The sequence below is a fragment of the Papio anubis genome, chromosome 1 (assembly GCF_008728515.1).
Source record: "Papio anubis isolate 15944 chromosome 1, Panubis1.0, whole genome shotgun sequence".
NCBI lineage: Eukaryota > Metazoa > Chordata > Mammalia > Primates > Cercopithecidae > Papio > Papio anubis.
Window position 1 is genome coordinate 49,386,788 of NC_044976.1, and position 26,570 is coordinate 49,413,357.

The 26,570-nt window shown below is 41.8% G+C and overlaps 2 protein-coding genes across 4 annotated transcripts in view; one reads left to right on the plus strand and one right to left on the minus strand.

Moving 5' to 3' along the window:
- FAF1 (Fas associated factor 1) overlaps nt 1–11,961 on the minus strand; it is a 495,227-nt gene extending 483,266 nt beyond the window's left edge. Inside the window, exon 1 of one of the 2 annotated variants that reach the window (XM_021922862.2) lies at nt 11,455–11,961. In XM_021922862.2, coding sequence (XP_021778554.2) covers nt 11,455–11,499 — 45 coding nt within the window. In that variant the 5' untranslated portion in view covers nt 11,500–11,961. The remainder of the gene's footprint in view (nt 1–11,454) is intronic. The other variant, XM_031668481.1, reaches the window with a different exon arrangement.
- A 7,662-nt stretch (nt 11,962–19,623) lies between these two features.
- On the plus strand, nt 19,624–26,369 carry CDKN2C (cyclin dependent kinase inhibitor 2C). Of its 2 annotated transcripts, XM_009208406.3 has the most exons (3): nt 19,624–21,632; nt 22,091–22,230; nt 25,622–26,369. In XM_009208406.3, exons 2-3 carry the CDS (start codon nt 22,102–22,104, stop codon nt 25,997–25,999), a joined length of 507 nt encoding a protein of 168 aa, XP_009206670.1. In that variant the 5' UTR covers nt 19,624–21,632; nt 22,091–22,101; the 3' UTR covers nt 26,000–26,369. The 2 variants fall into 2 exon arrangements, with proteins under 2 accessions (XP_009206670.1, XP_017816914.1); XM_017961425.2 differs by lacking the exon at nt 19,624–21,632 and having other exon boundaries at nt 21,798–22,230.
- Nucleotides 26,370–26,570: the final 201 nt, after the last annotated feature.

Sequence of the window (26,570 nt, forward strand, 5' to 3'; positions counted from 1 at the left end):
GGGCAAAAGAGAAGAAGCTTTCCTCTACTAACACTCTTCTATTATAGCTCAATCATTAAAGAATCCAGGGAGCCAGGACCAACTACAAAGAGAAAAACTAGGTGACTCAAACCCAACCTGAAAGCCATTAAGGCGCACATAATCTGAAAACTCTTCCTTCTTCCTTTACCACAATCTGACATCTCATTCTTCTTATCTCTATTATTCCCCATAACCACAAGTAAATATAAAGCCAGGTGTAATTATTCTGTTAATTTTACCAGACAGCTTTTTGAAATTATCTCAAAAAAATTATCTCACCTTAAGTCAATGACTAGTGATTTAATATGGCGGACAATTTTGACTTGAAAATAAAATGTATGCCTTAAAAACCATTTGAGAGTGAAATTACAATCAGGAAGAGTGAATAAAACAGCAAATTCAATAGCAGCATTCAATTTTTACAAAGTTCTTGGCCTCAAGGCCTATATTTTACCACATCTTATTGAGCCCCTCAGTAAAAGCTGAACAAGAGCAGAAGTGTTCTGTACTTCTCTGTATATGCGTCACTTTAAAGTTATAACCCTCGATTTAGTCAAATCTTTATTTTCCCAAGGACAGATTTTATTATTCAAAATCATGCCAATGACAGATATCAAAAATACATAAAAATTTACAATTCTATTCCATTTGCACCATAACAGCCTAAACTAAGAATATTCCTTCAGTAAATAGTCACTGAGCACCTTTCACTAGATACTGTAGAAACAGATGGTTAAGATCCAGACAGTTGCTCCCCTCTCAGAGCTGACAGTAGGAGAAAGAAACATGTAAATTGATCACTGACAATCTAACATAAGACTCAAAAGAAGAGATACGTACACAATACACAAGAAACTATTAACCCTAACTGGGTACAAGGTATGAATGTTACAAGCAAAAGGTAGGAGGTGGTTTTTGAAAGAGAAATAGAAACTTTCCAAAGGAACATGAAAAGTAAGGATCCAAAAACGTGGAGTCATGAAACAGCCTAAGCATCAAGCATCAGTATACTGAAATATTCTCTGTTAGTCCATTCTTGTGTTGCTATAAAAAAAATCTGAGGCTGGGTAATTTATTTAGAAAAGAGGTTTGTTGGCTCATGGTTCTCAAGTTATACAGAAAACACGGTGCCAGCATCTGCTAGCTTCTGGTGAGGGCCTCAGGGAGCTTACAATCATGGTATAAGGCAAAGCAGGAGACAGCCTCTCACAGTCAAGCCAGACTATCACATGGTGAGAGAGGGAGCCAGAGAGAGAGAAAAGGGTGAAGATCTCAGACTCTTATTTATTTTTCTTCTCTTTTTTTTTTTTTTTTTTTTTTTTTTTGAGGCAGAGTCTTGCTCTGTTGCCCAGGCTGGACTGCAGTGGCACGATTTCAGCTCACTGCAACCTCTGCCTCCCAGGTTCAAGTGATTCTCATGCCTCAGCCTCCCAAGTAGCTGGAACTACAGGTGCACGCCGCTACGCCTGGTGTATTTTTAGTAGAGGTGGGGTTTCGCCATGTTGGCCAGGCTGGTCTCAAACTCCTGACCTCAAGTGATCCACCCACCTTGGCCTCCCAAAGTGCTGAGATTACAGGCGTGAGACACCACACTCGGCCCCAGACTCCTAAACAATCAGATCTCACATGAACTAACTGAGCAAGAATTCACTCATCACCATGGGGATGATGCTAAGCCATTTATGAGGGATCCACCCCCATGATCCAATACCTACCTCTAGGACCCACCACCAACTTAGGAGGTCGCATTTCAATGTAAGATTTGGAAGGGACAAACATCCAAACCATATCATAAAACCATTTTGCTAAGTCGTAGAAATGGAACAGTACTTAAGATCACAAAATCAAAGAATCATAGAAATGGATGGAATTTCAAAAGTCGTCTAGCTCAGCAATTCTTAAGTGTAGTCCTTGGATCAGAAGCATTGGCATAACCAGCAAACCTGGTAAAAAATGCAAATTTGCAGACCCTACACCAGACCCACTGAGTCAGAGACTCTGAGGTGGGGATCCAGCAACCTATGGTTTAACAAGCCCTCCAAATTACTCTCATGCAAACTAAAGTTTGAGAACCACTGGTTTAAATCAGGATTCTCCAATAAATACTGTCAACATTTTGAGCCAGAAAATTCTTTACTATCAGTGGATGCCTGTGCATTACAGAATGTGTAGCAGCATCCTTTGCTTCTGTGCACTAAATGCCAGTAGCAGCCCAAAGCTGTGACAACCCAAGTGTTTCCAGACATTGCCCAATGTCCCCTGGGGGACAGAAACCACCCTCGGTTGAAAACCACTGATCTAGATCAAGGATCAGCAAACTCTCCTAAAAGGAGCACGGTAAACATTTTAGGCTTTGCAGGACATGCAGTCAACTACTCAACTTTGGCCGGGCGCGGTGGCTCAAGCCTGTAATCCCAGCACTTTGGGAGGCTGAGACGGGCGGATCATGAGGTCAGGAGATCGAGACCATCCTGGCTAACACAGTGAAACCCCGTCTCTACCCAAAATACAAAAAATTAGCGAGGTAGAGGTGGCGCCTGTAGTCCAACTACTCAGGAGGCTGAGGCAGAGGGAATGGCCACGAACCGGGCCCAGGCACAGTGGCGGAGATGGCCTGCACTCCAGCCTGGGTGACAAGCCGAGACTCCGTCTCAAAAAAAAAAAAAAAAAAAAACCAGAGACAACATGTAAACATACATGCATGACTATATTCCAATAAGACTTTATTTACAAAAAAAGGTGGTGGTTTGGCCCTCGGGCTGTAATCTTCTGACCCCTTATCTAGGTCAGTTATCTAAATTACAATTGATTGTCCTCAGTCCCACTGCTGCCAAGTGATTCTCTGGATTCTATTTGGCCCGACCTAGTCCAGTCTTCTGCTTACAGGTACATATGGCTCTACACAGATTACCATTCTTTTTTTTCCAGACAGGGTCTCTCTGTCACCCACCCAGGCTGGTGTGCAGTGGTGCAATCACATCACCTTACCTCAGCCTCCTGAGTAGCTAGGACTACAGGCACATGCTACCACATCCAGCTAATTAAAAAAAAAATCCTGTTTTGTAGAAACAGGATTTTGTTATGTTGCCCAAGCTGATCTCAAACTCCTGGCCTCAAGTGATCCCCCTGCCTCTTCTTCCCAAAGTGCTGGGAATACAGGTGGGAACCACCACACCCGTCCCAGATCACCATTTTATAGACTGAATAAATGAAGCCCATAAAGGGTAAATGACTTTCTCAAAGAACCACAGCTTAGAAAACCTAAAACAAAACAAAAAAACAACAGCTACAGCCAGTCTACCTAAGTACAATGCTCCAACAACTGCCCCTTATAGAGGTGTAACCACATACTGCCACCTAGCAGGCATTCAAACGTACCAGCCCTCTGAATTTACTAAAACCTAGAAAAGTACTGGTTTCATGGGGAGAGGAGGGAAATAACTTTACCTTAAATGCCCAGACAGTAAATATTTTAGGCTTGTAAGGCCATTAAAATCTCCGTCTCAACTACTCATCTCTGTCACTGTAGCAAGAAAACCACCACAGATAAAGGCAAATGAAGGGGTATGGCTGTGCTGAAATAAATTCTTACTTATAAAAACAGGCAGCTGGCCTGCAAGATATAGTTTGCTGACCCCTGATCTACAAGGTCCATAAAACCAGTCAAGCAAACAACAGGCATCAACTCAATCACGCTCAGCTAATCTAGAGACACTATGTGCATTCCAAGGCTTCTGAACACCTGTGAACACAGAAGCATGGCACTAAACGGTAAACAAGGAATAGACAAAGTGCCACCTTTCTCTTCCTTCCTTCCTTCCTGAGGGTCTACTACATGATAGCCAGGCACTGTTAATTTATTTTATATGTAAGTTTCCTCATTTGGAGAAATAGCTAAAGAGCAGGTTTTGTTTTCTCCAAGAACTCCAAGCTGACACATTAGCTAGAAAATGAACACTCTTATATGTGCCTTTATAAAATATTTGTTTCAGCCAGGCAAAGTGGCTCACACCTGAAATCCCAGCACTTTGGAAGGCCGAGGCGGGCGGATCACTTGAAGTCAGGAGTTCAAGACCAGCCTGGCCAACATGGTGAAACCCATCTCTACTAAAAATATTTTTTTAATTAGCTGGGGGTGGTGGCACATGCCTGTAATTCCAGCTACTGAGGAGGCTAAGGCAAGAGAACTGCTTGAACCTGGGAGATGGAGGTTGCACTGAGCCAAGATCACACCACTGCACTCCAGCCTGGGTGGCCAAATGAGACCCTGTCTCAAACAAACAAACATTGTTTCAAACCAACCTATGACCTTGTACAAGTCACTTCTCTTTTCTGGGTCTCAATTTCCACAAAGGGAAAACTGATAAGCTTCAAACAGATGATCTCTGAAGCTCCCTATAGAGAGCAAGTACATACCTTAAAACTGTCCAAAAAAAAAAAAAAACAGCTAAAATTTATTGAACACTTTCTATGTCAGACACCTTTTCTAATCACTTTACATATGCTAACTTATTTTTCATATGGGGAAACTGAGGCAGAGGGGTGTGAAGTGATTTGTCAAAGATCACCTGAAGAGTCAGTGGTAGGGCTGTGATTTAAATACAAGTGGTCTGAATCCAAAGTCCCTGTCCTTAACCTCTAACCATTAAACTTTATTCTACATGCGAAAACCTTATTTTCCCAATGACCTACAACCCAAATACTAAAACAACATGATTTGTCTCTCTAATAAATAAACAGGGCAGAGGAGAAAGGAAAGAAAGGACAGGTAACAAGATTACTTGCTCCCAGGAATGAAATATGATGTTCCATGGATACTTAGTTTGGTCCCTAATCCGCAACATCACAAAAGATATCTGTTTGGATCAATACCATTTCTGCTCACACAGTCTGGTATTGTCTTTTGTAGATGATATTTCTCTGTGTCAAACTAAAAAAGAAAGAAGTGAGATTCACAACTTCATTTAGAAAGAGAAAATGTTATAAAGGGACAGACACTACTTATGTGTCACTCAACATAAGTGACTTACCAGTATGCAACAGAAAAGTCCATACTTCAAAGAGAAGCTCATACGCAAAGAAAAGTTTCAAAGACCCATGGTGACAACCCAATACAAGAAAATTTGGCCAGACGTGGAGGTTCACGCCTGTAATCCCAGCACTTTGGGAAGCCAAGGTGGGTGGATCAACTGAGGTGAGGAGTTTGGGACCAGCCTGGCCAAGATGGCGAAACCCCATCTCTACTAAAAGTACAAAAATTAGCTGGCCATATCTCGCCAGTAATCCCAGTAATCCCAGCTCTCACCAGTAATCCCAGCTACTTGGGAGGCTGAGGGAGGAGAATCGCTTGAACCCAAGAGGCAGAGGTTGCAGTGAGCCAAGATCGCACCACTACACTCCAGCCTGGGAAACAAAAGCGAAACTCCGTCTCAAAAAAAAAAGAAAAGAAAAGAAAATTCATAAAGCAATTTAGGCAGCAAAAAGTATTATTAGCTGGAAAGACTAGAGGTGAGAAACAAAAGCACATTTGTGTGGTACAGAAAACATAACTGAAAATAACATCAAATCAATGCCAAATTAGAGAAGAAATAAAGGGACTCTTAATCTATGACCAATGGAACTAAATCCAGAAAGAATACTTTTTTTTTTGAGATGGAGTCTCGCTCTGTCGCCCAGGCTGGAGTGCAGTGGCGTGATCTAGGCTCACCACAAGCTCCGCCTCCCGGGTTCACGCCATTCTCCTGCCTCAGCCTACCGAGTAGCTTGAACTACAGGCGCCTGCCACCACGCCTGGCTAATTTTTTGTTTTTTAGCAGAGACGGGGTTTCACCCTGTTAGCCAGGATGGTCTCGATCTCCTGACCTCATGATCCACCCACCTCGGCCTTCCAAAGTGCTGGGATTACAGGCGTGAGCCACCGTGCCTGGCCAAGAATACTTTTTCAGCAAGGCAGATAGGGCTTCTCAGAAAGTCTAAAACAAATATTACTACTAGTGAGAGTTGTTCTTTTTCTTTCTTCACTTGAGTACAGCTATGATGTCTGCCTCTGTATTAACAGCAACAGAGAAACATAAATACAAAAACAGGTAACACCAGGCCAAGTGTGGTGGCTCATGCTTATACTTTCAGCACTCTGGAAGCCGAGGCAGAAGGATCACTCGAGGCCAGTTCAAGACCAGCTTGGGCAACATAAAAAGACCCTGTTTCTAAAAATTTAAAAAAAAAAAAAAAAAAATTTGATTTTTTTTGAGACAGTCTTACTCTGTCACCCAGGCTGGAGTGAGGTGAAATGATCTTGGCTCACTGAAACCTCCACCTCCCAGGTTCAAGTGATTCTCCTGCCTCAAACTCCCATAGCTGGGATTACAGGCACCAGCCACCATGCCCAGCTAATTTTTGTGTGTGTTTTTAGAACAGACGAGGTTTCACCATCTTGGTCAGGCTGGCCTTGAACTCCTGACCTCAAGTGATCCGCGTGCCTCGGCCTCCCAAGGTGCTGAAATTACAGGTGTGAGCCACCATGCCTGGCTTAAACATTTGTTTTTAATTAGCCAGGCTTGGTGGCACACATCTGTAGTCCCACCTACTCAGGAAGATGAGGTGAGAGGATCACTTGAGCCCAGAAGTTCAAACCCGCAGTGATCACTCCATTGCACTCCAGCCTGGGTGACAGAGTGAGACCCTGTCTCACCAAAAAAAAGAGATTAAGGAGGAGAAGACTCTAGACCAAAAGAAGTAACTGATATTATTGAAATTATCTGATAGCAATCGCAATTATTTGAATAACTATTTTCACATATGTAAGCAAACCAAATAGGGTCTCAAAAGTTTGTTTGAGACCAAATGATCCATGTTCTCTACTTCAACCTAAAAAAAAGTTAAAGAATTCTACAATTACAAAAAGAACCGTTATTCTATAGTTACTAAAAGACTTGAAACTGTCACCTGAATGCATCTCTTTGTTACAAAACAAGTAAGGGGGGTAAGGGGGAAAGTCATGATTCATCAACGCTGCCTGCTTTTTTAAACCCAGGAAATTCCTTTACGCCCCCTTCTGGCTCTAGCCAGCAAGAACTGTGGGTGTACTACTCTAGTCATTCCTTTATCAGTAACATACAATGTTAACACTATGTACATGTAAAACTGATTTTTGGTCGAATATTCCAAATTCTAAATTCATTTGCTCAGATCTGATTTTTTTTTTTTTTTTTTTTTTTTTTGATATGGAGTCTTGCTTTGTCGCCCAGGCTGCAGTGCAGTGGTACGGTCTAGGGTCACTGCAAGCTCCGCCTCCCGGGTTCACACCATTCCCTGCCACCATGCCCAGCTAATTTTTTGTATTTTTGTAGAGACGGGATTTCATCATGTTAGCCAGGATGGTCTCGATCTCCTGACCTCATGATCCGCCCACCTCGGCCTCCCAAAGTGCTGGGATTACAGGCGTGAGCCACCGTGCCCAGCTCTAAATCTTATTTTTAAAATAACTTATTAAATAGGATGCTGACATTCTCTCCATTCAAAATTTTGGTGGTGAAGCCACTATAGAAAACATTATGACAGTTCCTCAAAAAATTAAAAATAGAATGACTATGTGATCCAGCAATTTAACTTCTGGGTATATATGCAAAAGAATTAAAAGCAGAAGCTGGAACATCAATCTGTATACCAATGTTTATAGCAGTATGATTCACAAAACTACAAGATAGAAACAACCTAAATGTCCATGGAAGGTGAAAGAATAAGCAAAATATGGTATATACACACAATGGAACATTATTTAGCCTTTAAAAGAAATAAAATCCTGACGCATGCTAACATGTATGAATCTTGGGCACATTATGCTAAGTGAAATAAGCCAGTCACGAAAAAGGGCAAATACTGTATGTTCCACTTATATGAGGTACCTATTAATAGAATAGTCGAATTCAGAGATAGAAAGTAGGATGGTGGTTGCCAGGGGCTGAGGAGAGAGGGATACAGGACTTATTGTTAAATAAGTATGGTAACAGATTTGCAAGATGAAAAGCTTTCTGGAGATGGATGGTGGTGATAGTAGCAAAGCAAAATGAATGTACTTAATGCCAGTGAACTGTAGACTTTAAAATGGCTAAAATGGTAAATTTTATAAAGATTGTACCACAATTATTTTTTTTTTTCATTAACAGATTGGGGGAGGATTTTCTTAGAGGACAATTTGGAGTAATATTTGCTTTGTAATAAATTCACCCATCTATAATATTCCAAATCTATCCCATTAAGTCTGAGCTGTAATATTCTACCCACTACTTATCACCACTTCACTGATTTCAACAGAATTCTTTTCTCTATTGACTTGAAATAGTCAAAGAAAAAAATACAAAAATCCTTTTCAAAGGTTTTTCCACATTTAGACACAGTATCTAGCAATGATCAAAATGTGATTCATTTTCGAATTCTAATCAAAATTATGAAATTATGAAAATTATGAAAATTATGAAAATTCTAATCATAATTTAGAAATTATGTCTTTTCTACAAAGATAATACTGAGCTCTCAAACTATTACTGAGTCTCACAATCATATGATATAAACATGTAATTTTACCATATTCACTTTTGGTAAGGAAATTGATTTGCCCAGTTACAGAAGAAACCAGTGTCATCCAAGTATCCATATGCCAAGTCTTAAGCTGCAATCCTTAAAATGAATTACTTGAGGCCAGGTGTGGTGGCTCATGCCTGTAATCCCAGCACTTTGGGAGGCCTAGGCAGGTGAGGAGGTCAGGAGTTTGAGACCACCCTGACCAACATGGAGAAACCCCGTCTCTACTAAAAATACAAAATTAGTTGAGCGTGGTGGTGCATGCCCGTAATCCCAGCTACTTAGGAGGCTGAGGCAGGAGAATCACTTGAACCTGGGAGGCAAAGGTTGCAGTGAGCCAACATCGTACCATTGCACTCCTGCCTGGGCAACAAGAGTGAAACTCCGTCTCAGAAAAAATAAGTAAGTAAATAAATAAATTACCTGGTTTTCTTATAACTGAATAAATGTTTACTTTTAAGTTAATCCTATAAAAATTTAAATAATATGAAAAACAGGAAAAAAAATCATTTTTTACTAAGACCATCATTTGTAAGAGGACTCCAGGTTCCTAAACACACAAATGGCTAATGTGTTTAATGTGTGTAGTTTTCCAAATAATTTTTTCTTCTATCAATTAACATTGTTTTACCTATTTGACAACATAAAATTATTAGGCAAACAATTGTTCACTGCAGATGCTATTCCATTTTCCCCATTTTTAAACAATTGTGTATAGCATTACCATTGGTCTGAAGAGAAAAACTTATCCCCATCTTATTAATGTGATCGAAATTATCATTTTCATTTCCAAACCAAAATCCCTGGAAAATCTTGCTTTGCCTGAGTACAAGAAGCCTAAATTTCCTGTCCTTTAGCCAATATAAGGTTAACAGTTAAGCATAATAATTGTCACACACAAAAAATAGAAAGCAGATGCAAGTTATTAGAGATAAAAAGGCAAAATCAAAACAAAGTTATAATTACCTTATAAAGGGAAATCAGAAGACAATTTTGTAACACGGTAAAACTACACCTAGAAATATAGAGTCCTTTTTCAAACAGTGCATTCCACATTAGATAAAAGATAGAACTGGAGAACAAAAACAAAACAAAAAGACAGTGATGAAAAACTTAGGCAGGGCTGGGTGTGGCAGCTTACACCTGTAATCCCAGCACTTTCAGAGACTGAGGCGGGTAGGTCACTTGAGCCCAGGAGTTTAAGACCAGCCTGGGCAACATGGCGAGGCCCATCTCTAAAAAATCTAATTAATTGAAAAGTTTTTTTAAATTTAGGCAGGCAAAAAGCCTGAGGCTAATCCTAAACCTACAAAACATCAAAATCTTATGGTCAACTTTTAAGGACCCTCCTTTATTAGTTTAGAGGTTATGGTTTAATCAAAGTGTAGATATATGCATATTCCTAATACCTGTATATCAGATTCCACTGGGTAACCAAAACAGCAAACTCTGAAAATGGTTATCTGAACGTTAATTTGTAAAAACAAGGGCCGGGCGCAGTGGCTCACGCCTGTAATCCCAGCAGTTTGGGAGGCTGAGGCGGGCAGATCACGGGTCAGGAGATCGAGACCATCCTGGCTAACAGGGTGAAACCCTGTCTCTACTAAAATTACAAAAAATTAGCCGGGTGTGGTGGCAGACGCCTGTAGTCCCAGCTACTCATGAGGCTGAGGCAGGAGAATGGTGTGAACCCGGGAGACGGAGCTTGCAGTGAGCAGAGATCACGCCACTGCACTCCAGCCTGGGCGACAGAGCAAGACTCCGTCTCAAAAAAAAATTAATTAATTTTAAAAAAATAAGGAACTTAATACAACAGAGAGAGAGAGAGAGAACAGCCCAACAAAATTTCAGTAAGGAAAAATACTGCCTACTATGCTAGTGTTAGACTCTGTGCAATGATGAGTGTTAAAGAGGGAAAAGTCTGCCTATACTTGACAGTAGCTTCTAAGTTGATGCCAAAATGGCTAAAAATATCTCACTAAAATAATTTCTTCACCAAACATCAAAAGGCAAAGGTAGCGCTCACAGGACATTAGTTCTAGCTCCAAGTCTTTCACAATGCATACAGTTCTACTTTCAAAGGGCCTCCCTAAGATACTTACATGTCAGTGGCACTACAGCTGGGTTTATTAAGAGAACAGCCTTTACTTATCCTTTAAAGTATTCCTGGAGAAAGGACACCAACCAAGCAATTCAAGTCTGTAGAGGAGGGGAATCCGCAAATATGAAGAGGTAATTTATTAAGCTTGTGAATTCATTGCAGAGATACTCTGGAATATACAGTCTTATCTGTCTCCTCGTTATCTTCTTACCCTCCAAAGATTCCATTAGGCAAAGTCTCAAATGTTTACTCCTCTTTGAAAAGGACCTCAGTACCCCATTGCTATTACCCTCGCCATCTCATCATTCTGCTTTTTTACTCTTCCCTTAATACAATATAAATACACCACGCCCATAACACCACATGCTCCACGCTCACACTCCATACATCTCTCCCCATAGAACCCAAAACATCCCATGCTTAATGGTCCCACACCAATTAAAACAAAAATTCTACACGTTCCCCTACACCATACAGGAAACACCATACATTCCACACACATAGTAACCCAAAAGTCATTAATACCTCCAACCCCATTCAACCCCGTACTTAACACATTCTACACACTCATGATAGCATATAAATTATACGTTTTTCCATAGCTCGCCACACACACACACACACGCCACGCACCGTATAAAAGCCTAAACCACACATCACTGCAGCGTTCAAACGCTGGGAAGAAGACTCCCTTGTGGCACCGGAAACCCACGAGGTTGGAAGTGGGAGGGGAAAAGGGCCAGATACTTCACCTGAAAATCCGCCAGGATCATCTCCCGGTCCATGTTGGACGCCATGGCGGCCGCCGAGTTCCACGGCTCCGGGAGCGAAGCGCGCACCTGGGAGGGAGACGGTACCTCCTGCGACCGTCGCCGCCGCCGCCGCCGCCGCCGGGCGCCGAGGGGCTGGCGGGCGGGCTGGCGGGCGAGCAGGCGGGCTGGCCGGCGGGCCAGCGGGCGGGGCAGCGCGGGAGGCGCTAGGCGCTCATGCACTCGGTAACCTTCAGGCGCCCCGGCCGCCCGCCTGCAATCTGCCGAGCCCGCGTCGCAGCAGCCGGGACAGGGAAACTGGTCTGGATGTGGGTCCGGTCTTACAGTCGCGGGCCAGGATGAGGGCAGGTTGCGACAGCGCGCAGCCGGCTACCTTCAGCGGCGTTAAGCCCGGCGGGGGCGGGGAAACCGAGCGAGCTAGCGGGCGGGCGAACGCCGCGGCCGCCTCCGCCTCCTCCGCTTCCTCCCTGGCCGCCGCCTCCGCCCCTGGTTGGCCAGCGCCACGGCTGTCGCACATTTTGCCTGTCATCGAGGTCGCAAAGCGCCGCTTTGCGGCTTCCACGTGACCACCCTCCTGTCAAGCGCTGGGCGCGCGACTACCGGGCCAGGATCTCTGCGCTGGCTGCAGAGACTGCAACCTGCAGCTGCGGAAGCTTCAAGTCTGGCAACAGGTTATTCCAGTTTGGATTTAGCAAAGGCCTCGGGATAGCGCCTCCCCCTAGCTGAGGCGGGGACCAGATTGTGCACCTCACGTGGTTAGTCTCATAAATACACACCAGCCCCACAAACCAACTGAACACACGCTTACAACTCGTCTAACAAACAGTATTTCGGAAATATACGTTTTCTCTACGATGTTTCACCAAAATACAACTTCATATAGTCTCTCACGCTCAACCTGTCAAAACCGAATTCACACTGCCACACCCAGTCCCAAGCTCCCTGACGTCTGCATCCTCAGACTCCATAACCCAGAAGTAACCAGACTGCCATGGTAGACATGGGAGAGACGAGGAAGCTGAGAAAGGTAAAAATCTCGTCCCAGAGAAGAGGAGGAGCATTTTTTTTAATTGATAAGGTAGTTATGAGAAATAACAACCCTCAGTTAATAGGGTTGCTCCAAAGGGGGAAAAAAGGGAAAACCTTTCTATTGCTGCAGTTATATTTGTTTCTTTTTTTAAGCTGAGACATCTTACAAATGGGGTAAAACTTGAATCCAGCTTTGAACATAGTTAGTTAGTTAGTTAGTTAGTTAGTTAGTTAGTTAGTTAGTTAGAGGCGGAGTCTCGCACTGTCACCCGGGCTGGAGTGCAGTGGCGCGATCTCGGCTCACTGCAACCTCCATCTTCTGGGTTCAAGCGATTCTCCTGCCTCAGCCTCCGGAGTAGCTGGGATTACAGGCGCCCGCCACCACGCCCGGCTGTTTTTTTTTTTTTTTTTTTTTTTTTTTGTATTTTTAGTAGAGACTTATTTTAGAGCAATTACGTATTTTTCACTATGTTGGCCAGGCAGGTCTCGAACTCCTGTCCTCGTGATCCTCCTCGACCTCCCAAAGTGCTGGGATTACAGGCGTGAGCCACATCGCCCAGCCTACTTATTTTTATAAGAAACTAATTTGGAATATTCACCAATTATTTAAAGTTTCAACCCACGGTCAGAAATTGACAGCCTCTGTAACTAAAACAGCCAAAGACTATGTTCAATGAAGTGTGACAGTTTGTAATTGTCATCCAGGTTACAGTGAGTGTGACAGTGGAAGTTGTTCGTCCTTGACTTGGGAAAATATCAGCTTTTGGATTGTCATGGGGCATTTACTTACTTTGGAAAGTATGTAAACGCTTGAAAATGTGAAATAAGATTGGTGATTTTATCCTATAGAGCTAAAATAAAAACTAGTGAAATCATCATATAGCATGAAGGCCTAGGCTTCCCTTAAGAATCTTTTAAACTTGTATTATTTATTTACTTTTTTAGAGACAGGGCCTCACTATGTTGCCCAGGCTGGCTTCCAACTCCTGTGCTCAAGCCATCCTCCCACCTCAGCCTCCTGAGAGTGGGGATTACAGGTGTGAGCCATACCACCACACCCAGCAAGGCCTAGGCTCCATAAACTGGGAATATATTCATGTGAAATCAGAAATATGACTTAATTGTTCAGTTTCACTGAATATAAAAAAGTGCACTGTATTATGATCTGAGTTTGTTCTGTGTGTTTTCTTAAATGAAAATAGGCTGGCCTACAACTCTTAAGTATTGATCTGTGTTTAGACCAGAATTAGCTAAATAATAGAACTCTCCATAGTCACATGAATCAAAATGTCTTGCTTAATTTTCATCCCTAAGAAAATAATTCCATGGCCAGGGCAGTGGCTCATGCCTGTAATCTCAACACTTTGGGAGGCCAAGGCGGGCAGATCACTTGAGGTCAGGAGTTGAGACCAGCCTGGCCAACATAGTGAAATCCCATCTCTGCTAAAAATAATACAAAAATTAGTCAGGCATGGTGACGTGCGCCTGTAGTCCCAGCTACTTGGGAGGCTGAGGCAGGAGAATCACCTGAACCCGGGAGGCAGAGGTTGCAGTGTGAACCAAGAGCACACCACTGCACCCCAGTCCAGTGACAGAGTGAAACTCTGTTTCAAAGTAAATAAATAAATAAATATTTTTTAAAAAAGTAATTCCAAAAGTCAGCACAAATGTGAATCATGAGGCAAAACACAGCACCAATAATATAAATGTGGCAATTCAGTTGCTCCATTCATATAGGCCACCCTCAGTATAAGGCAGGTGAATTGTTTCTAGTTATATGGCCAAGGATTAATGCAGTCCTAAAAAGTTGAGGGTTTTTCTCTGTGATGATGCGTGTGTACCTCGGAACCCATTCAAATCCCATGTTGCTCCCTTTTTCTTTCGTTTCTCTCCATCTGGAAATTAAAACAATGTGGTATATAGAACAATGGGATGAACACACTAGACATTCAGGCATATATTAGTACTGCTTTTCCAAATAATTAGCTGAGGGAACTTGGATGAGTCAGTTAATCTTTCTGAGTTCAGCTTCTCACAGGACTATTTCCTCTGATAAACGAGAAAGCAATTATGAAAATGCATGGAAAATATAAAATATTGGTATCAAACTAACATACATTTAATAGTCAATAATTGTGGTTTGAGTTCTAACTCTGCTCTTTAACAAAGGCTCTCTGGTTCTATTTCTTTATCTCTAAAATAAAAAACTTGTGATTTTGAATGTTGAGTGATAAAATGCTGGTGAAAATTCCTTATAAACCTTAAAACTCTCCAAACATATTAGTTATTACTCTGTATACCAATTCCTAAATGCTTTTCTCAGGACCACCCCTTTCCTAAAATTTAAGCCAATAAGGATCTTTCTCCTTTCTAATCACTGCTTTTACTATCTTTACAACACAACTTAGTGCTCCAGTAAATTCTGTAATTTTTTTCTCTAATGGTTTTCATATATGTATGTTTAATCTCCCCTAAAGGTTGAAAGTTTGAGATTATAAACTGCTTTATGCCATGTGTTTTTATATTCGCCATAGTGCAAACATAGCAAAGTCTTGTGAACATAACAGATAGTAAATGCTTTTGAATTTATTAATTTTTATTGGGAGTCTATATGTACAGATACATTACAAACTTTATCTCATTTAATGTTTACAACTACTACTTTACAGAATATAAAGCTGCTCTGGCAAGTTAAGAATTTGCTCAAAGTCATGCTACAAAGTGACAAACCTAGGATTCAAGACTAGGTCAAATTAGTGCTCTTTCCAGTTACCATGTTGCCTCTGTACAATTTCCCTTCCATGCTGCTTAGTTTATACCGTTCCCAAAGACACTGTTTCTTCCCTATGGCCTAACTCTTCCCAATTGGATACCTAGCATCCAGAGTAATTATCTACTACAGATAAGAGAAGGGAAGAAAAATAAATACTGAATTAGGAGAAAAAAATCATTTTTTACTTCTCCAGAATTCCATCCTTAAGAGAAACAATTTCAGCTAAGTGTCATAAGCCAAAAGAAAGAAATGTAAAGAAATTTGGTCCATGCACGAGCAAAGACAAGTAATTTTAATTTATCTATTCTCATAGTTGGCCCACAGTAGGAGTTCCTGGAGCTCAGCCTAAGTTAAATACAGATGTTTTTCTAGAATCTCCATGTTCTTTTAAGAGAAACTTTTATATCATCCTTATTTCCAATATAAATAATAAATACTATTTATATTTTACTAAATTTTTATTTGAAATTATTTTAGAATAGTTCCAAAGATAGTACAGCATGTTCCTATATGCTTTTAACCCATTTTTCTCTAATGTTACCATCTTATTTAACATGGTACATCTATCAAAACTAGGAAATTAACACTGCTAAATACTACTAGTTAAATTCCAGAGGCTCTATTTGGATTTTTACACTAATGTCCTTTTCTTGTTCCATGGTCCAATAATACATTACATTTAGTTGTCATGTCTCAGTAGCCTCTTCCAATCTGTGACAGTTTCTCAGTGGACACTTTTGAAGAGTTAGGAACTTTATAAAATCTCCCTCAATCGGGGATTGCCTAATGTATTCTCAGAATTACACTGAGTTTATGCATTTGGGGTAAAACACCGCAGAGGTGATATGTCCTTGTTACATCATATCAGGGCTATGTGTTATCAACTTGACTTATTACTTGTAGTGGTAACCTTGATTCTTCGGTTAAGATAACCAATTTCTTAAATAATACTTCTTGCTTATAATGTAATTCATGAGAAGACTAATGCTACTACACATATGTATTTCATCTAGTGATTTAATGTTGTTTAGGATACTAGTGGCTGACCCTGGACTCTCTTAAACTAATGGAAAAGTATAAGGTTTGGAGCCCCAAGAACTGAGTTCAAATCCTATGTCTACTATTTACTGACTTTAAATCACAATTTCTGTCAGCCTCAATTCCCTCACCTGAAATATGGGGATTATTATCATAGTCGCTTCACAGAATTGTTGTAAAGATTAATATATGCATTGGCTGGGCGCGGTGGCTCATACCTGTAATCCCAGCACTTTGGGAGGCTGAGGTGGGTGGATCACGAGGTCAGGAGTTCAAGACCAGCCTGACCAACATGGTGAAACCCTGTCTCTACTAAAGATACAAAATTTAGCTGGGTGTGGTGGTGCACACCTGTAATCCCAGCTACTCAGGAGGCTGAGGCAGGATAATCGCTTGAACCCAGGAGGCAGAGGTTGCAGTGAGCTGAGATCGTGCCACTGTACTCTGCCTGGGTGACAGAGCAAGACTCTGTCTCAAAAAAAAAAAATAATAATAATATATATATATATATACACACACACACACACACATATTTTATAACCATGAAACACTATACAAATATTAATTATTGCTATTATTTTTCAGCTTTGGGGTTGCTTACTGGGCTTTTCTTCTTCTTACTTTAAAGAAGAACTTTTAGGCCAGGCGCGGTGGCTCACACCTGTAATCCCAGCACTTTGGGAAGCCGAGTCGGGCAGATCATGAGGTCAGGAGATGGAGACCATCCTGGCCAACATGGTGAAACCCCGTCTCTACTAAAAATACAAAAATTAGCTGGGTGTGGTGGCAGGCACATGTAATCCCAGCTACTCAGGAGGCTGAGGCAGGAGAATGGCTTGAACCCGGAGCTGGAGACTGCAGTGAGCCGAGATCACACCATTGCACTCCAGCCTGGTGACAGGGCAAGACTCCGTCTTTCCCTGTTCTTGAAAGAACTTTCAAGCCTGGCCAATATAGGAAGACCCCATCTCCACAAAATTAGAAAAATTATCTAGGCATGGTGGAGCATGCCTGTGGCCCCAGCTACTCTGGAGGCTGAGGTAGGAGGGTCACTTGGGCCTGGGAAGTCAAGGTTTCAGTGAACCATGACCATGACCAAGCCACTGCACTCTAGCCTGAGCAACAGAGTGAGAACCTGTCTTAAAAATAAAATAAAATAAAAATAATAAAAAATTTTCGTAAATAAGTACCTATATGAAAAAAAAAACACTGAATCTCAGAAATAAAATGCTGAAGCCACAATTATAAAGTGACAAAAAAGGCTGCCTGGGGGTGCCCAGTCTGTTTTCCACCTCTGTTGATCTATAAATACAACAAAAAGGAAGACTTTGAGACCAGTTAAAGAAATGGTAAATACCACATACACATTTCCAAAAGTTAATCAATCTGATACTGTACCTACTTGAGTCAATGAGGGAAAAGCACGGAATAATTTGACTAAATCACATTTCTATGTTTTTTGTTTTTTGTTTTGAGACGGAGTCTTGATCCATCGCCCAGGCTGGAGTGCAGTGGCACAATCTCTGCTCACTGCTGCCACTGCCTGCCAGGTTCAAGCAATTCTCCTGCCTCAGCCTCCTGAGCAGCTGGGATTACAGGCACCAGCCACCATACCTAGCTAAACTTTTGTATTTTTATTGGAGTTGCGGTTTAACCATGTTGGCCAGGCTGGTCTCAAACTCCTGACCTCAGGTGATCCGCCCACTTCGGCCTCCCAAAGTGCTGGGATTATAGGCGTGAGCCACCACGCCCAGCCATTTCTATGTCTCCTTAAATGATTATGAACTGCTGGAGCACAAGGTTTCCATGACTGTTAATATTTAATATCTAACTATAAAGGCTGTATTTCAGTATTTGATGTACTTATCATTACGATGTTAAAAGAGAAAGCACCACTCTCAATATAGTAGAAACTTAACTATCAATTTTTCTTGTAAGCCATGTTAGAATATAACCTTCTTGAGGGTAAGGATACCCTTGAATCTGCTTTAGTGAACTAGCCCTCAATAAATACTAGATTTTCACTGGGGTTACTGTGTAATACTTATGTATGCCTTCTGAACTAAGACCCTAAGCTCTGCACTGCCAATTCTGGTTTACCCAACAGGCAAATGAAGCATATGCTTCAGGGCACCAGCAAAACCAGACTGTTAAAAAAAAAAAAAAAAACTTTGCCAAATAATTTAATATCTCAGCAAAACCAATGAAGTAGCCATCATGGGAAAAAAAACCAGAATTTTGTTGGACTTTTTTACTCTTATTTTGGGGTTCTGTTATTTTTCTTTTTATTTCTATATGAGGAAGAGGTGGTAGAACATCAAAATCTTTTCAGTGCTTAGGGCCTCCAAAAATCTTAATACAACTCTGTGTACATCTTAAATTATCATAAGTTTTACTTAGTTGTTCAGCAATAAGTACTTTATTTCATGAAAATTATAGCACGTTTACCCGTACTTTATGTAATCATACAATTTAAGATTCTTCCTCTTTACAATTTATCTCTAAGCAAGAAACCATAATAAATGCTAGAAGGCAACCTTCATAAATTGGACTAATACCAGTTCTCTCTTATCAGCCAACAGTGCTAATATGTCCTCACACCCCCTGGCTGTATGAAAAGATTACACAGTTCCCAGAACAATCAAAAGTAAATTATTATTTATTTCTTACTGGTATAAATGGAATCTTAAATGTTTCTATTTGAAACGTCTACATATATGTAAGAAAAAGAGAGTTAGTTTCTTTTTTTGTAGTTCTCATTTGATTCACAACTCGTTTAGTTACCTAAGAAAAGAGTTCTAGTTTTTTGGTCAACAATTACGTTAAAGAAAACACTGCCAGATTCTTCCCAGTTTCAACTTTCCCTCTACCTACCAGTCAATCTGCTGCTGGATGATTATCCAGATGTTTCTGGTGTGTTTTGCTGCTAACACTCTCAGTGTACTTCAAGAAGGGTACAGATACTGCTCGAGGATCCGCTTGCCAAAGTCCGGTTCTAATTAGACTTGTCATTTTTTGCTTGGTTTCATTTTGACCACTGGGTGCATCATGCAACCGTGTTGGATATTTTTAAGAGTATAAAAATATAGAAAGCAATAGTTAATTAATCTCACTTTAAAAGAGGACGTTAAAAGTACTGGAAATTGGTGTCGGATGATTAAATAAAGGATTAGGAGAGAGACCATTCCTTTACATATAGACACCCTCCCCAACCCCACACCCCCAAAACACCAAGCCACTTCTAAGTAGTGAGAGAACTTCGGCAACAAAGAAATAGCTTTGTTAGAAAACACTTCACACGACTTATTTTAAATTTTGCTTTAAATTTAATTGCTTTTCTCCTTTTTCTCTAATAACAGGACTATTTAGTCCTTGATTAATTAAGGCTTCAGAGTTCTTAAGTTTTCATAAAATTCAATCTATACAAGACTTGCTTTTTGTGAGCACTGTGCTTAGTGACAGTCCGGATTTTTCCCTCCACCCTCGCGGCCACCCCTGCCCACCGCGGCCGTCGGGCGTGGATCTGGCAGGTGCGAGGCCGAGGCCCAGGGCTCAGCGAAGGAGGCCGAGTTTATAGAGCGCGCGCGCCCTAGAGGAGGCAGCAGCAGCCGCAAGCCTGGCCGCCCGAACTTTGCGAGCCTGGCGGGGGAGCACAGAGGCTGGCCGACCTGCCCCGCTAGCGCTGGAGAACGACTCCCTTTATGCCAGCTCGCTCTCCGCCTTCCCGCAGCCTGTGCTGCGGAGCCTCGAAGACCCCGCCGCCCTCCACAGCGTCTTAAATAACAAACCCCTGTCCTCGCGCCCGTAGGAATTGGGGCAGCTGGGGGTTGGCGTCACAGACTCAAGCCCGCCCGCCGGAGAAGGGCAGGCCGGGCTTCGCGGGGCCGAACCCCGCTCCAGCTGGGGACAGGCCGCCTAGCCGGCGGGAGTGAGCCGGCGCGAGGGAGCCGGCGCAAGAGACTTGACGGGAGGAGGTGGAGAGCTGGAGGCGGGAATGAGTGCGCGGGGCCGGGAGGGCGGAGCCTGCTAGACTGCGAGCGCGAGCGCCAGCAGGGCGGAGGGCGGGGCGTGGGCGGTGCCCGGCCTTCCCGCTTCCGCGGCGCTGCAACTCCGCCGAGCCTCCTTAAAACTCTGCCGTTAAAATGGGGGCGGGTTTTTCAACTCAAAAAGCGCTCAATTTTTTTCTTTTCAAAAAAAGCTGATGAGGTCGGAAAAAAGGGAGAAGAAACCGGCACCCTCTCTGAGAGGCAACAGAAGCAGCAATTGTTTCAGCGAAAAAAGCAGCAAGGGAGGGAGTGAAGGAAAAAAGTAAAAAAGGGGGCGACACGCAAGTGCCCGTAGGAGTGAAAGGAGCAGGGACCGGCGATCTAGGGGGGAATCAGCTACAAAAGAAACTGTCACTGGGAGCGGTGTGGCCAGGGAGGAAGCAGTGCTGCCAGGCTCGGCTCCAGGGCACAGCTGGCTGGCGGCTGTCCTGTCCGCAGCAAAGGGGCACAGGCGGCCAGGGACCGCGAGAGGTGGCGAAGTGGCACCGGGCGCCGAAGCTGCTGAGCGCTCGCCGAGACGGCGGCGGGTCTGGCTGCGCCCTGGAACTGTGGCGACTCCCCCTACTCAGAACTTGGCCTGCGTTTCCCAGGACTCTCCCCATCTCCGGAGGCTCCCACAAAACCGGGAAAGGAAGGAAAGGACAGCGGCGGCAGCAGCTCAATGAGTACCTACAACAGAAAGCCTGAACGAGCTCGGTCGTAGGCGGGAAGTTCCCGGGGGGCTGCCCAGTACAGCCGCAATGCTGCCGCGAGCTGCCCCAGCAGTCCGGGCCCCGTAGACGCTTCCCGCATCGCTCTCCTCCTTCCTCAGGCTGCCGGGAGTCCCGGGACCTGGCGGGGCCGGCATGACGGGCTTCTCGGGGGCCCGCCGCACGCCCGGCAGCCTCCGGAGACGCGCGCCGAGCCCGGCTCCCACGGCCTCTGAGGCTCGGCGGGGCTGCGGCTGCCTGGCGGGCGGGCTCCGGAGCTTTCCTGAGCGGCATTAGCCCACGACTTGGCCCGGACGCGACTAAAGGCTCTTCTGGAGAAGCCCAGAGTACTGGGCAGTCGTTACGACCTGTAACTTGAGGGCCACGGAACTGCTACTCCCGTTCGCCTTTGGCGATCATCTTTTAACCCCCCGGAGCACGTCAGCATCCAGCCACCGCGGCGCTCTCCCAGCAGCGGAGGACCCAGGACTGTCCCTTCGGCGAGACGGATGGAAACCGAGCCCCCTGGAGGACCTGCCCCTGCAGTTCTGCCTCACACGGCTCAAGTCACCACCGTGAACAAGGGTGGGTGAATGCCTTTTCTTCCCCCCGAATGTCTTTCCTTCCGCGGTATTTTCTGCCCCGATCTATAGTCCCTTGAGTGTCCACACACACTCCTCACAGAGATCTGTAGCGTAGGTACGTGACAGCTCTGCCTACATCTGACGTCCGGAGTCATTACCCAGGAATGTATGTGTGTCTGTGTGTGTCTCTGTGGAGTCGTCAGAATTCTTCATAGGGGTTAAGCTAAAAAAGCGAGGCGAGGAGCCCCTCTCCAATGGCTCAGTTTTGCTGAATAATCACGTGTGAATCGAGGGGCGGGCTTTTGGCAGGCAGATCTTACTAGTATTTACTACCAAGCTCTACTCCAGATTAACCATCCCAGTCCTTCTGTCAGTCTCCGATGCCATCATGCAGCCTGGTTAGGAGCAAAGGAAAGGAGAAAAAGAAAAACGACTAATTCATCTTTTCCTGATCGTCAGGACCCTAAAGAATGGCCGAGCCTTGGGGGAACGAGTTGGCGTCCGCAGCTGCCAGGGGGGACCTAGAGCAACTTACTAGTTTGTTGCAAAATAATGTAAACGTCAATGCACAAAATGGATTTGGAAGGACTGCGCTGCAGGTTGGTATTCAGAGAGGTGGGGAAAACAAGTCAATAATGTTGCCTACGTGACCCGGTTTTCTAGATTTACAGCTTTTAAGCTTTCAGGGACATAAAATTTCACTGTTTTTAAACCTAGTTGGTTGCCATATTTTATATCTTTAAGTGGATGCAACTTCTCAAAAATGACGTACTTTGAACAAACTCCTCAAATCCAATAACATCCTTGATATCAAATGGGGTCCAGATTTGGTCTTAGTTTTTGGAATCTTTTTGTGACGGTGGGGATTTTAGAGTAGTCATTGTAGGGCCGAGGTTTGTTTGTTTTGTTTTGTTTTTAAAGACAGCTCTGTAAACACATTATTATGATTATTATTTGAAATACACTGCTATTAGTGGTTTCACGTACTTTGCCCCCAGTAATAGACTTTAACGTTAATTTTCTTGACTACTGGTGAGGGTGTTTTTCCTTCAAATGCTCCAAGTTTTGACAAACGACTTTTCCTCGTTTGGAATGGGTGGCCTGGGCACCGGGACAGGATGTACATTTCACAGTTAATGTAATATCATCCACTCATTCAGGAGTCGGGAGGAATAAAAAGTTGAATTTTCTAATCAGAGCTCAGCTGCAGTGTCTTTGTCTCTACGATTATGCCGTGGTGTGCTCTAATTTTCAGTAATTAGATTTACAGGCAACAATTGACACATGTCCAGCTGCCAAGTATTGTACCTGATAATTTTTTTCTTCTTCTGAATGTTATCATGTAACTTAGGTGAAAGGCTTAGAAACAGAAAAATGACAAAATAGTTTAAAATAGTTAATTTATCAGAGTTCTGATGATATTCTTATGAGCTATTCTTATTTGGAAATGCAACACTTGAAGCTGTTTTTGAAAACCCATTGGGGAGAGGGTTTTTAGAGGGCTTTGTTTCGGTTACAAGAATTAAAAATTTAAGTGCCAGGAGATATACTAGTAACAAACAAAGTCCATGTAGTCTGTACGTTTTCAATCAGAATACACTGGCCTTGCAAAAATTTCAGTATTAAGGAAGTTTATGCACAGATACTAAATTATTTATCTTGTTATTTCTGCTACATTAAGTAATGATTTTTTTTCTTTTTCTACCTAGTAGTTTTGAACAGGTTTAGTGATGATAGCAAAGTAACAAATTTAATATATTGAAAAGCTTCCTTTTGAAAACTCAAAAGATTATATAAACTTCACAAAGAATGAGCTACTTAACCCAAGTTCATAATAAGATTTTACAGGATTTTTGACGAACAGAAAGACTGGGAAATTAATAATATTCTTTTAAAAAGTTTTGACAAACATTTTTAATACAACTTTGCAATCTTGTTTATATTAAACATACTTATCAAGATACTAACACCCACTTATTGTGGCTTAGTCCTTGTACATATAACGAAACACACACACAGAAACTGGAGTTTCAAGGCTTATTTTCATTATGTATAATCCTGACTCTGAAGTTGTGTCATAAGTCAAGAAATAACTTTCTTCAAAACCATTTCCAATATTACTATTATTTTCTGTGAAAAAAGGTGAATTTTATTCTACAATTATGTTTATTTAACTCAATTTCAAAAGCCTTTTCCACCTTCCTAGTGTATATTTTTCTATCAGGTTAATATCAAAGGCCTTAATCGTATGTTTGCTTTACAAAGATCCAAGATATCTGTCTCTTATTTTTCTCATTGTAGGTCCTTAAATATGACTAAATCTTTAGAGACAGTTGTGGTGATATCAATTTTTAATAACCAAAAGTATGTTTCATTGAAGTTCTTGAAATATAAATTATGTATCACTGTTTACCACTGCTCCAAAGGAAGAGCTAAAAGTCAACAGAGTTTTATCAACAGGGGAGCTTAATATCTTGTCCATCTATATAGTTTGCATTTACAAAATATTACTCATTCTAAATATATTTTATTATTTAATATGTGATTAGATTTTTTAAACATTTAAAAAAGATAGATCGACTTTGTATTTTCCATTAGCATTTAATTTCATAAACATTGAGTGTCTATTATATAAGATATTTATTATAATTTAGATTATTATAATATACCTAAATATAAATAAACCAGTGTAAATGCTGAAAATATGTGGCATGTTAATGAAAGTAATATTTTTTCACAACTAAATTATATGTATTTTATGTTTGCATGATGTTCTACAAGATATTTTATAACAGACCACTGATAGAGTGAAACATATTCAAACAATAGTAAATAATCTTCGTTATGTGAATTATTTGTATGTTGATAGCAAGTGGTAATACCACATTCTGACTTTTAAAATGTTGGCAGTTTACAAATAGCTATTCTTTAAATGCTTGATAGTAACTGAAAAAGGAACTAACACAGGATCACCAGTTGATTATTAAATTAGCTCAAACCACAAGACAAGGCACAAGGCTGTCCGTGTCCCAAAACACCCATTAAATATCTTATTTTTTCTTCTTTTGCTCACTTGAAAATCAGGAGGCTTGTAAGAACTTTGAGAAACAGCATATAATGTAATAGGGTGACTATTTTATTATTTTCAAGAACAGTTGTCATACAACAATTTCCTACTGTGATACAAGGCATATCAGGAACTTAGTTTTATATAAATTGATACCATAAACAATTTAGAACACTGTGGCTTATTTAACACCTTAATAATCAGTAATGTTTTGTAACTTAAAATGAAGGATTCTAGGCATTGAATACACCTAGTAGCCAATACTAAATAACTTACAAATAAAAAACATTTTTAAAGAAATGCTCGGAAATTTGGAACTATATCTGTTTGGAGGGAACCTGTAAAAATTGATCATTTAAGAAAATATCAGGCCTGAATTTTTAAGACATCATTTTTACACTCGCTGATGGAGTTGGTTTAAAGAAACTCAACATCCTTATTTGTTTGCAGTAGCTATTTAGAAAATAAAGTTTAACCACATATGATTTTCTAGAATTAATACCACAGGCACCTTTTATGAGCATGAACAATCAAACAGAAAGAGACTCTTATTTAAATCCCAAATTCCATTTCTTTTATTTTAATAAATTCATGAAATTACACAACTCTTCATGGAACATAGAAGACTGAGTTGTTAGCAAATGCTATACATGTTGCACAAATTCTATCTTATTGATCAATTTATCCTACTTTTGGACCCATTTAAGACGTTCCATCATAGAAGCTCAATTTTTAGAAGCTCAACTTCTACTTTCACCTACTAGCACTTTTCTGCATTTGACCCCATCAAGCCCCATGCTATGGGTCTTCCGCAAGTACTCCATCAAAAATAAATAGTTAAATAAATGGATGGACAGGCAGATATTTTATATTTCTGTAGCATGAGCACTTGAAGGATTCTACCATTTCTACTTCTTTTCCAGGTTATGAAACTTGGAAATCCCGAGATTGCCAGGAGACTACTACTTAGAGGTGCTAATCCCGATTTGAAAGACCGAACTGGTTTCGCTGTCATTCATGATGCGGCCAGAGCAGGTTTCCTGGACACTTTACAGACTTTGCTGGAGTTTCAAGCTGATGTTAACATCGAGGATAATGAAGGGAACCTGCCCTTGCACTTGGCTGCCAAAGAAGGCCACCTCCGGGTGGTGGAGTTCCTGGTGAAGCACACGGCCAGCAATGTGGGGCATCGGAACCATAAGGGGGACACCGCCTGTGATTTGGCCAGGCTCTATGGGAGGAACGAGGTTGTTAGCCTGATGCAGGCAAATGGGGCTGGGGGAGCCACAAATCTTCAATAAATGTGGGAAGGGCTCCCCCACGTTGCCTCTACTTTATCAATTAACTGGGTAGCTCTCCTGACTTTTAATTAAGTCATTTGTTAAAATACTGTTCTGTCATATTTTAAGCAGCTAAATTTTCTGAAACAGCATAAGTGAAAATCTTATAACAGGTTTATGAATATATTTAAGCAACATTTTTTTCACCTGCAAAATCTGTTCTAACATGTAATTGCAAATAGCTTTGACTTTCTTCTGAATATTTTATCTTTACTTGGCTTTTCCCTTGCTTCCCCTGTTACCAATCTCAACATCCAACTTGAAGACTTTGTTTTTAAAATGGTTTGTCCTGATGCTTCTTTTGCCTAATTAAAACACTTTCAAAACAGGACAACATTTTTCTGTGATTTTCCTACCTCTAGAACCCGTACACAACTTGTCACTTGTTAAGGAGAACTGTACTAAAAGTTACCGATGTCATAAGTCTTTACACTAGAAAAGGTAGACCAACTGGAAAACTAGACATACTCTCTTGATGATTCAGTTATTGTTTTCATCCTTTACCCATGTCCATTCCACCTTGGTGCCTAGT

What these genes read in the sequence shown, in the direction of transcription:
- CDKN2C (XM_009208406.3), top strand. Translation starts at nt 22,102, where the DNA reads ATGGCCGAGCCTTGGGGGAACGAGTTGGCGTCCGCAGCTGCCAGGGGG. An exon ending in TTGGAAGGACTGCGCTGCAG is followed by an intron (nt 22,231 to 25,621) that starts GTTGGTATTCAG and finishes CTTCTTTTCCAG; the next exon opens with GTTATGAAACTTGGAAATCC.